Below are 12254 nucleotides of genomic sequence, written 5' to 3'. Positions count from 1 at the left end.
GCTGTTAACCTGCAGATATAGGGTTATTCTGCAATTTAACATTGCCAGGAGGAATAAAACTCATTTCCTCCTGGCAGTGGGGCTCTCAATGGGTGTGCCTGGCAGCTTCAGAACCCCATATCTACAGATTAATATATTGTTTTTTAACCCCTTCACGACCAATGACGCCACATAGGCGTCATGAAACCTGGTTCAAATCTGACCAGTGACGCCTATGTGGCGTCATGACTTCAAAGCCCCCCTGCGGGTCGGGTGACCGGGGTCACTGAAAGGTCACCCGACCCGCAGATACAGGGGGCTTTGTAATTCACCACAGGGGGCGTGCCTTCGCCCCCACGTGGCTACGATCGCTCTGATTGGCTGTTAAAAGTGAAACAGCCAATCAGAGCGATAGTAATATTTCATCAATGAAAATTGATGAAATATTACAATCCAGCCATGTCCGATGCTGCTGTAGCATCGGACATGGCTGGAGACACCGATTCCACCCCCCCCACCGGCGATCGCCCCCCCGCAACTGAATGACAGCGGCGATCTGCCGCCGCTGTCATCATCTGCCCCCCTCCCATTCCCTCTGCTCCCCGCCAGCCTCCGATCCCCCCCCTCACCCCCCCCGGTACCTCCGGTGTCCCCCCGTCCCTCCCGGTGTCCCTCGGGTCCGGATGATGGGCGCCGCCATCTTTGAAAATGGCGGGCGCATGCGCAGTGCGCCCGCCCGAATCTGCCGGCTGCAGATTCCATTCTTTCATTTTGATCACTCTCACAGTGATCAAAATGAAAGAAAAAGTAAATAAACCCCCCGATTATCACCCCCATAGGTAGGCAGAACTAATAAAATAAAGATAATATTTTTTTTTTTTTTTCCATTAGGGTTAGGGTTAGGGTTGAAAAGAGGGTTAGGGTTAGGGTTAGGGTTGAAAAGACGGTTAGGGTTAGGGTTAAAAAGAGGGTTAGGGTTAGGGTTGAAAAGAGGGTTAGGGTTGAAAAGAGGGTTAGGGTTAGGGTTGGAAAGAGGGTTAGGGTTGGAAAGAGGGTTAGGGTTAGGATTGGAAAGAGGGTTAGGGTTGGAATTAGGGTTAGGGTTGGAATTAGGGTTAGGGTTGGAATTAGGGTTAGGGTTGGAATTAGGGTTAGGGTTGGAATTAGGGTTAGGCTTGTGGTTAGGGTTGGGATTAGGGTTCGGGGTCTGTTGGGGTTAGGGTTATGGTTAGGGTTGGAATTAGGGTTAGGGATGTGTTGGGGTTAGGGCTGTGGTTAGGGGTGTGTTGGGGTTAGGGCTGGAGTTAGAATTGAGGGGTTTCCACTGTTTAGGCACATCAGGGGGTCACCAAACGCGACATGGTGCAACCACTGATTCCAGCCAATTTTGCGTTCAAAAAGTTAAACGGTGCTTCCTCCCTTCCAAGCCCCGACGTGTGCCCAAACAGTGGTTTACCCCAACATATGGGGTATCAGCGTACTCAGGAAAAATTGCACAACAACTTTGGGGGTCTAATTTCTCCTGGTACCCTTGGGAAAATAAAAAATTGGGGGCTAAAATATATTTTTGTGGAAAAATTTTTTTTTTATAATTTTCACGTCTCTGCGTTATAAACTTCTGTGAAGCACTTGGGGGTCCAAAGTGCTCCCCAGGCATCTAGATAAGTTACTTGGGAGGTCTAGTTTCCAAAATGGGGTCACTTGTGGGGGGTTTCTATTGTTTAGGCACATCAGGGGCTCTGCAAACGTAATGACGACCGCAGACCATTCCATCAAAGTCTGCATTTCAAAACGCCACTACTTCCATTCCGAGCCCTTACGTGTGCCCAAAAAATAGTTCCCCCCATATATGGGGCACCAGCGTACTCAGGACAAACTGTACAACAACTTTTGGGGTCCAATTTATCCTGCTACCCTTGTGAAAAAAAAAATTGCTGGCTAAAAATCATTTTTTTTGAGGAAAAAAAATATTTTTTATTTTCACGTCTCTGCGTTCTAAACTTCTGTGAAGCACTTGGGGGTTCAAGGTGCTTACCACACATCTAGATAAGTTCCTTAGGGGGTCTAGTTTCCAAAATGGGGTCACTTGTGGGGGGGTTCCACAGTTTAGGTACATCAGGGGTTCTGCAAATGTAACATGATGCCCGCAGACCATTCCATCAAAGTCAGCATTTCATAATGTCACTACTTCCCTTCCGAGCCCCGACGTGTACCCAAACAGTGGTCATCCCCCACATATGGGGTATCAGCGTACTCAGGACAAACTGGACAACAACTTTTGTGGTCCAATTTATCCTGCTACCCTTGTGAAAAAAAAAATTGCTAGCTAAAAATCATTTTTTTTGAGGAAAAAAAAAAATTTTTTATTTTCACTGCTCTGCGTTATAAACTTCTGTGAAGCACTTGGGGGTTCAAGGTGCTCACCACACATCTAGATAAGTTCCTTGGGGGGTCTAGTTTCCAAAATGGGGTCACTTGTGGGGGGTTCCACAGTTTAGGTACATCAGGGGTTCTGCAAATGTAACATGATGCCCGCAGACCATTCCATCAAAGTCAGCATTTCATAATGTCACTACTTCCCTTCCGAGCCCCGACGTGTACCCAAACAGTGGTCCCCACCCACATATGAGGTATCAGCGTACTCAGAACAAACTGGACAACAACTTTTGGGGCCAATTTATCCTGCTACCCCTGTGAAAAAAAAATTGCTGGCTAAAAATCATTTTTTTTTTTGTGGAAAAAAAAATATTTTTTATTTTCACGGCTCTGCGTTATAAACTTCTGTGAAGCGCTTGGGGGTTCAAGGTGCTCACCACACATCTAGATAAGTTCCTTGGGGGGTCTAGTCTCCAAAATTGGGTCACTTGTGGGGGGTTCCACAGTTTAGGTACATCAGGGGTTCTGCAAATGTAACATGACACCCGCAGACCATTCCATCAAAGTCAGCATTTCAAAATGTCACTACTTCCCTTCCGAGCCCCGACGTGTGCCCAAACAGTGGTTACCCCCACATGTGGGGTACCAGCGTACTCAGGACAAACTGGACAACAAATTTTGGGGTCTAATTTATCCTGGTACCCTTGTGAAAAAAAAAATTGCTAGCTAAAAATCATTTTTTTTGAGGAAAAAAAAAAATTTTTTATTTTCACTGCTCTGCGTTATAAACTTCTGTGAAGCACTTGGGGGTTCAAGGTGCTCACCACACATCTAGATAAGTTCCTTGGGGGGTCTAGTTTCCAAAATGGGGTCACTTGTGGGGGGTTCCACAGTTTAGGTACATCAGGGGTTCTGCAAATGTAACATGATGCCCGCAGACCATTCCATCAAAGTCAGCATTTCATAATGTCACTACTTCCCTTCCGAGCCCCGACGTGTACCCAAACAGTGGTCCCCACCCACATATGAGGTATCAGCGTACTCAGAACAAACTGGACAACAACTTTTGGGGCCAATTTATCCTGCTACCCCTGTGAAAAAAAAATTGCTGGCTAAAAATCATTTTTTTTTTGTGGAAAAAAAAATATTTTTTATTTTCACGGCTCTGCGTTATAAACTTCTGTGAAGCGCTTGGGGGTTCAAGGTGCTCACCACACATCTAGATAAGTTCCTTGGGGGGTCTAGTCTCCAAAATTGGGTCACTTGTGGGGGGTTCCACAGTTTAGGTACATCAGGGGTTCTGCAAATGTAACATGACACCCGCAGACCATTCCATCAAAGTCAGCATTTCAAAATGTCACTACTTCCCTTCCGAGCCCCGACGTGTGCCCAAACAGTGGTTCCCCCCCACATGTGGGGTACCAGCGTACTCAGGACAAACTGGACAACAAATTTTGGGGTCTAATTTATCCTGGTACCCTTGTGAAAATAAAAAATTGCGCACTAAAAAATAATTTTTTGAGGGAAAAATTTTTTTTTTTATTTTCACGGCTCTGCGTCATAAACTTTTGTGAAGCACTTGAGGGTTCAAGGTGCTCACTACACATCTAGATAAGTTCCTTAGGGGGTCTAGTTTCCAAAATGGGGTCATTTGTGGGGGAGCTCCAATGTTTAGGCACACAGTGGCTCTCCAAACACAACATGGTGTCCGCTAACGATTGGAAGTAATTTGCATTTTAAAAAGTCAAATGGCGCTCCTTCCCTTCTGAGCCCTGCCGTGTGCCCAAACAGTGGTTCCCCCCCACATATGGGGTACCAGCGTACTCAGGCCAAACTGGACAACAAGATTTGTGGTCCAATTTCTCCTGTTAGCCTTGTGAAAATTAAAAATAGCATGCTAAAAATCATTTTTGAGGAAAAAAAATTATTTTTTATTTTCACTGCTCTGTGTTATAAATTTTTGTGAAGCACTTGGGGGTTCAAAGTGCTCCCTACACGTCTAGATAAGTTCCTTAGGGGGTCTAGTTTCCAAAATGGGGTCACTTGTGGGGGAGCTCCAATGTTTAGGTGCACAGGGGCTCTCCAAATGCGACATGGTGTCCGATAACGATTGGAGCTAATTTTCCATTCAAAAAGTCAAATGGTGCTCCTTGCCTTCCGGGCCATGCCGTGCACCCAAACAGTGGTTTATGACCACATATGAGGTATCTGTGCACTCAGGAGAAATTGCTCAACAAATTTTAGGATCCATTTTATCCTGTTGCCCATGTGAAAATGAAAAAACTGAGGCTAAAAGAAAATTTTTTTGTGAAAAAAAAGTGTTTTTTTTTTTTTTACAGATCAATTTGTGAAGTACCTGGGGGTTCAAAGTGATCACTATGCATCTAGATAAGTTCCTTGGGGGGTCTAGTTTCCAAAATGGGGTCACTTGTGGAGGAGCTCCAATGTTTATGCACACAGGGGCTCTCCAAACACGACATGGCAACCGCTAAATATTCCAGCATATTTTCCATTCAAAAAGTCAAATAGCGCTCCTTCCCTTCTGAGCCGTGCCGTGCGCCCAAACAGTGGTTTATGACCACATATGAGGTATCGTTGTACTCCGGAGAAATTGCCCAACAAATTTTAGCATCCATTTTATCCTGTTTCCCATGTGAAAATGAAAAAATTGATGCTAAAAGAAAATTTTTGTTGGAAAAATTAAAATGTCCATTTTTTCTTTCCACATTGCTTTAGTTCCTGTGAAACACCTGAAGGGTTAATAATCTTCTTGAATATAGTTTTGAGTAGCTTGAGGGGTGCAGTTTTTAGAATGGTGTCACTTTTGGGTATTTTCTGCCATATAGACCCCTCAAAGTGACTTCAAATGTGAGGTGGTCCCTAAAAAAATGGTTTTGTAAATTTTATTGTAAAAATGAGAAATCGCTGGTCAACTTTTAACCCTTATAACTTCCTAACAAAAAAATATTTTGTTTCCAAAATTGTGCTGATGTAAAGTAGACATATGGGAAATGTTATTTATTAACTATTTTGTGTCACATAACTCTCTGGTTTAACAGAATAAAAATTCAAAATTTGAAAATTGCAAAATTTTCTAAATTTTCACCAAATTTCTGATTTTTTGACAAATAAACGCAAAAATTATCAACCTAAATTTACCACTAACATGAAGCCCAATATGTCACGAAAAAACAATCTCAGAATCGCTAGGATCCATTGAAGCGTTCCTGAGTTATTACCTCATAAAGGGACACTGGTCAGAATTGCAAAAAATGGCCTGGTCATTAAGGTCAAAATAGGCTTGGTCATGAAGGGGTTAAATGACAGATTACTTTTCATCACTTTTTTGCAGTATCAAAATGAAACACTGTTTTCCTAAATTTATAAAATTCATTAAATGTGTGTCCTTTCCCTTGTCAGCCACTCCTTCACATCCATATGGAATTACCCTCCTGAGTTGCGATGGCCAATCCATGACCCTAGGTTGGAAGTTACCCAAATTCACTGGAGGATCCAATATCACTGGATATTATATTGATAAGCGAGAGGCTAACCATCTGAATTGGCATGAAGTGAATAGCAGACAAGTTCAAGAAAGGATCTACAAGGTTTGTTAGAACATAAACTTTAATATCATATGTAAAGTAAAATATGAGCTCTCAGAATGTATCAGAAAGTCTATGATTTACCTTCCCAAATGAATCTTAAAGGGAATCTCTCACCCTATTTTTTGCCTATCAGCTGCGGCCACCGCCATCAGTGGCTTATCTACAGCATTCTGTAATGCTGTAGATAAGCCCCCGATGTACCCTGAAAGAGAAGAAAAATGAGTTTCATTATACTCACCGAGGGGCGGTCCGGGTTCGGTTCGGGTCCGGAGGGAGTCGTGGTCCGGTTCGGCACCTCCCATCTTGCAGCGATGACATACTCTTCATTCCTGTCCGTCGCTGCTCCAGTGCAGGCGCACTGCTCTGCCCTGTGGAGGGCAGAGCACATTACTGCAGTGAGCAGGCGCCGGAAGAGGTCCAGCGCCTGCGCACTGCAGTACTCTGCTCTGCCCTTAACAGGGCAGAGCAGTGTGCCTGCGCTGGAGCCGCGATGGGCAGGAATGAAGAGGACGTCATCGCTGCAAGATGGGAGGCGCCGGACCGCAGCACCCATCGGACCAAGACCGGACCACCCACCAGTGAGTATAATATACAGTAACTCATTTTTCTTATCTTTCAGGTTACATCGGGGGCTTATCTACAGCATTACAGAATGCTGTAGATAAGCTCCTGATGGCTGTGGCCGCAGCTCATAGGCGAAAAATAGGGTGACCGATTCCCTTTAAAGGTGATCTGTCAGCAGGTATTTGCTATTTATTCTGAGAGCAACATGATGTAGGGGCAGAGACTCTGATTCCAGTGATGATAGTCAGGGTAGTAGATATCCAAAATGCAAAGTTCAAAGCTTTGTGAATGCAGCGCACCTCCCGCAGACAACAGCAGGTACCAGCTCTCTTCTCCTGCACACGGCTGGGCTGATCTACTACTTCTGATTTGCCACACACAGCATTGAACTTTGCAAAAAAGTCCATCTTTTTTCCCCGCATGCCTCATGTCATCTGCCCGTCCTTTATTGTGTGACCTTTAATGGTTGAATAAAGAAACACTGCACTGCAAATCTGGGTGAGTGCCGCATCTTTTTCCTTCTTTTACAAATTTAGCGTGTTTTTTCTGATGCTGAGCACCGTTATTCCCAGCAGTGTTTTACACACTGTGTGCCTGTGAATGATCCTCGACTTGTTGCTGGTGGATTAGAGCCTTGGTGCCGTTCATCTGGGCTTTCTTTGAATTGACTTTCGATCATGATGTTTGCAATATAAATGAGATGATAGGAGGTGCCAACTTATATTATGGTGTATGGACCAACTTTAATCTAATCAAAAGGTGCTTTAAATTACATTTTATAAGATCAAAGCAGTGAAACATTGTCTTAAGACTATTAGTATTCATAATGCAAACTAAAGTAGATTAATAATGGCTACCAAATGATAGATATTTTCTCTGTTCTTACAGTTAGCCCCCAGCTACATTTTATGAGCTCCCTTACAAAAAGTAACTGGAGTAGGAAAAAATACATTAAACTCATTTAAAGTTCTTATGAGGTTGCTCTGTAACTCCAGTGTCCATATTTAAGAAAATGGTGTTTAATATACCCGAAGTTAGAGTTTTACTGTTCTAGAAATGGTTAATGTATAACTAGTGACTTAAAAGGGAACTAGTTAGCAGGATTTACTGTTATAAGCTAATACCAAGTATCTTTAAAGTAAACCTGTTAGCTGATACATGATGCCCAATCTGCAGGCAGCATGTAACAGGAACTCGCTGTATTATCTCAGCAAGGTATGTTTGAAATGCTGCAGTGATTCAGAGTCAGAGAGAAACATACTTTTAATAGCCTCCGTGATGGAGACAAGTCAGATCGTCGATCCCTGGTGACTTCTTCTGACCCGCTGACAGTGACTAACAGGTCTTTGCCTATACAGTGTGTCCGTAAAGTCATGGTGCACTTTGGACCAGTCAATGGAAAGCAAAAAAAGATAGAAATGTGAAATCTGCTCCAAATAAAAGAAAAACTCTCCCAATTTCATACCTATTCAGTGCAGTTCGATGTGGGCTCCATTTGTTGCCCTACCCACATCCAATCGATAGTGAAGTTCTTGCCACACACGGATAAGGACGTCTGGTGTAACAGAGTGAATAACGTCTGCGATTCTCTGTTTTAAGTGATTAATGTTGTTGATACGTTCAATGTACACATGTTGCTTCACATAACCCCAAAAGTAAAAGTCTAAGGGCATGACAGAACCCCTGTCAAAAGTGTACCATGACTTTACGGACACACTGTATAAGCATGTAGGCGGAGACATAGGAAAGACCTGGAAGACGTTGGGGCCATTAAAGTGCCATTTCTGGGGCAACTGAGGGCTGGTATTTTTAGCCTGGGACGGGGCCATTAACCCCTTCATGCCATCCGACGTACTATCCCGTCCACGGTACCCGGGCCCGTATGACCGGGGACGGGATAGTACGTCGGCGCGATCAGCGGCGCCCACGTGGTGAGCGCCGCTGATCGCGGCCGGGTGTCAGCTGATTATCACAGCTGACACCCGGCACAATGTGTCAGGGGCGGTCACGGGCCGCCCCCGACACGTTAACCCCTTGCACACCACGATCAAACACGATCGCGGTGTACCGGGGGTTAAAGGGAAGCATCGGCAGGGAGGGGGCTCCCTCCGTGCTTCCCTGAGCCCCCCACGGCAGCGCAATGTGCAGCACTGCTGCGGGGGACTCCCAAAGCGCAGGCATGAGGAAGCCTTCTGCAGTGCCTGTGTCAGATCGCTGATCTGTCACAGTGATCTGTGATGTGACAGATCAGCGATCTGTCACAGGACAGTGATGTCCCACCTGGGACTATTTAATAAAGTAAAAAAAAAAATAAAAAAAAGTGTAAAAATAATTAAAAAAAAATCGCCAAATAAATTAGAAAAAAAAAAAAAAAATTCCCCCAATAAATCCATTTTTTGGAAATAATAAAAAAAAAAACAATAAAAGTACACATATTAGGTATCGCCACGTCCGTAACGACCCGCCCTATAAAACTGTCCCATTAGTTAACCCCTTTAGCGAACCCCTTAAAAAATAAAAATAAAAAACGAAGCAAAAAATAATGATTTATTATCATACCGCCAAACAAAAAGTGTAATAACGCGCGATCAAAAAGACGCATATAAATAGCCATGGTACCGCTGAAAACATCATCTTGTCCCGCAAAAAACGAGCTGCCACACAGCATTATCAGCGAAAAAATAAAAAAGTTATAGCTCGCTGAATAAAGCGATGCAAAAATAATTATTTTTTATATAAAATAGTTTTCATTGCATAAAACCGACAAAAACATAAAAAACGACCTAAATGAGGTATCGCTGTAACCGTACTGACCCGAAGAATAAAACCGCTTTATCAATTTTACCGCACGCGGAACGGTGTAAACGCACCCCCCCAAAAAAAATTCATGAAACGCTGGTTTTTGTTCATTCTGCGTCCCAAAAATCGGAATAAAAAGCGATCAAAAAATTTCACGTGCCCGAAAATGGTACCAATAAAAATTTCAACTTGTCCCGCAAAAAATAAGACCTCACATGACTCGGTGGGTCAAAATACAGAAAAATTATAGCTCTCAATATGTGGTGATGCAAAAACTATTTTTACAATAAAAAGCGTCTTTTAGCGTGCGACAGCCGCCAAACATAAAAACCGCCATAAATAGTAAATCAAACTCCCCGTTATCACCCCCTTAGTTAGGGAAAAATAATAAAATAAAAAAATGTATTTATTTCCATTTTTCCATTAGGGTTAGGGCTAGGGTTAGGGCTAGGGGTGTGTTGGGGTAGGGTTAGGGTTAGGGTTAGGGTAGGGTTAGGGTTAGGGCTAGGGTTAGGGTTAGGGCTAGGGTTAGAGCTAGGGTTAGGGTTAGGGGCGTGTTGGGGTTCGGGTTGGAGTTAGAATTGGGGGTTTCCACTGTTTGGGCACATCAGGGGCTCTCCAAATGCAACATGGCGTCTGATCTCAATTCCAGCCAATTCTGAGTTGAAAAAGTCAAATGGTGCTCCTTCCCTTCCAAGCTCTGCTATGCGCCCAAACAGTGTTTTACCCCCACATGTAGGGTATCAGCCTACTCAGGACAAATTGCAAAACAATTTTTGGGGTCCAATTTCTCCTGTTACCCTTAGGAAAATAAAAAATTGGGGGCAAAAATATCATTTTTGTGGAAAAAAATGATTCTTTTATTTTCACGTCCGAGTGTTATAAACTTCTGTGAAGCACTTGGGGGTTCAAAGTGCTCACCACACATCTAGATAAGTTCCGTGGGGGGTCTAGTGTCCAAAATGGGGTCACTTGTGGGGAGTTTCAATAGTTTAGGTACATCAGGGGCTCTCCAAACGCACATGACACCCGCAGACCATTCCATCAAAGTCTGCATTCCAAAACGTCACTGCTTCCCTTCCGAGCCCCGACGTGTGTCCATACAGTAGTTTTCTCCCACATATGGGGTGTCAGCGTACTCAGGACACATTGGACAACAACTTTTGGGGTCCAATTTCTCCTGTTACCCTTGGGAAAATGAAAAAATTGGGGACTAATTGATCATGTTTGTGGAAAAAGTACGATTTTTTTTATTTTCATGCCCGGGCGTTGTAAACTTCTGTGAAGCACTGGGGGGTTAAAAGTGCTCACCACACATCTAGATAAGTTCCTTGGGGGGTCTAGTATACAAAATGGTGTCATTTGTTGGGGTTTCCACTGTTTAGGTACATTAGGGGCTCTCCAAAGGCAACATGACACCCGCAGACCATTCCATCAAAGTCTAAATTCCAAAACGTCACTACTTCCCTTCCGAGCCCCGACGTGTGCCCATACAGTAGTTTTCTCCCACATATGGGGTATCAGCATACTCAGGACAAATTGGACAACAACTTTTGGGGTCCAAATTCTCCTGGTACCCTTGGGAAAATAAAAAAATGGTGATTAAAAGATCATGTTTGTGGAAAAAATACGAATTTTTTATTTTCACGCCCGGGTGTTATAAACTTCTGTGAAGCACTGGGGGGGTCAAAGTGCTCACCACACATCTAGATAAGTTCCTTAGGGGGTCTAGTTTCCAAAATGGTGTCATTTGTGGGGGGGTTCCACTGTTTTGGTACATCAGGAGTTTTCCAAACGCGACATGGTGTCCGATCTCAATTCCAGCCCAAAACGTCAAATGGCGCTGCTTCCCTTCCGAGCTCTGCCATGCGCCCAAATAGTGGTTTACCCCCACATGTGGGGTATCAGCGTACTCAGGACAAATTGCACAATAACTTTTAGGGTCCTGTTACCCTTGGAAAAATAAGAATTGAGGGTGAAAAGATCATTTTTTTGGAAAAAATATGATTTTTTAATTGTATGGCTTTATGTTATAAACTTCTGTGAAGCCCATGGGGGTTCAAAGTTCTCACCACACATCTAGATAAGTTCCTTAGGGGGTCTAGTTTCCAAAATGGTGTCATTTATGGGGGGTTTCCACTGTTTTGGTACATCAGGGGTTTTCCAAACACGACATCGTGTCCGATCTCAATTCCAGCCAAAAACGTCAAATGGCGCTGCTTCCCTTCCGAGCTCTGCCATGCGCCCAAATAGTGGTTTACCCCCACATGTGGGGTATAAGCGTACTCAGGACAAATTGCACAATAACTTTTAGGGTCCTGTTACCCTTGGGAAAATAAAAATTGGGGTGAAAAGATCATTTTTGTGGAAAAAATATGATTTTTTAATTGTACCGCTGTACGTTATAAACTTCTGTAAAGCCCTTGTGGGTTCAAAGTTCTCACCACATATCTAGATAAGTTCCTTGGGGGGTCTAGTTTCCAAAATGGGGTCACTTGTAGGGGGTTTCCACTGTTTAGGTACATCAGGGACTCTCCAAACGTGACATGGCGTCCAATCTGAATTCCAGCCAATTTTGCATTGAAAAAGTCAAACGGCGCTCCTTCCATTCTGAGCTCTGCCATGCGCCGAAACAGTCGTTCCCCCCACATATCAGGTATCTGCGTACTCAGGACAAATTGCACAATAACTTTTGCAGTTCAATTTCTCCTGTTACCCTTGGTAAAATAAAAAAAATTGAACCTGAAGTATTTTTTTTATGAAAAAAAGTTAGATGTTCATTTTTTTTTAAATATTCAAAAAAATTCCTGTGACGCACCTAAAGGGTTAATAAACTTCTTGAATGTGGTTTTGAGCACCTTAAGGGGTGCAGTTTTTAGAATGGTGTCACTTTTGGGTATTTTCTATCATATAGACCCCTCAAAGTGG

At 43.5% G+C, this 12254-nt stretch overlaps 1 protein-coding gene across 1 annotated transcript in view; it reads left to right on the top strand.

The window, feature by feature from the left end:
* The window catches only part of MYOM2 (myomesin 2), a 251758-nt gene that overhangs the window by 97811 nt on the left and 141693 nt on the right, over nt 1–12254 (top strand). The window contains exon 18 of the mRNA XM_073589183.1: nt 5776–5963. Within this exon, the coding sequence (XP_073445284.1) occupies nt 5776–5963 (188 nt within the window). The remainder of the gene's footprint in view (nt 1–5775; nt 5964–12254) is intronic.

The sequence above is a fragment of the Dendrobates tinctorius genome, unplaced genomic scaffold (genome assembly GCF_039654945.1).
Source record: "Dendrobates tinctorius isolate UK_male_01 unplaced genomic scaffold, ASM3965494v1 ptg000107l, whole genome shotgun sequence".
NCBI lineage: Eukaryota > Metazoa > Chordata > Amphibia > Anura > Dendrobatidae > Dendrobates > Dendrobates tinctorius.
Note: the sequence above shows the minus strand (reverse complement) of the source record. Positions and strands in the feature narration are given on the sequence as shown.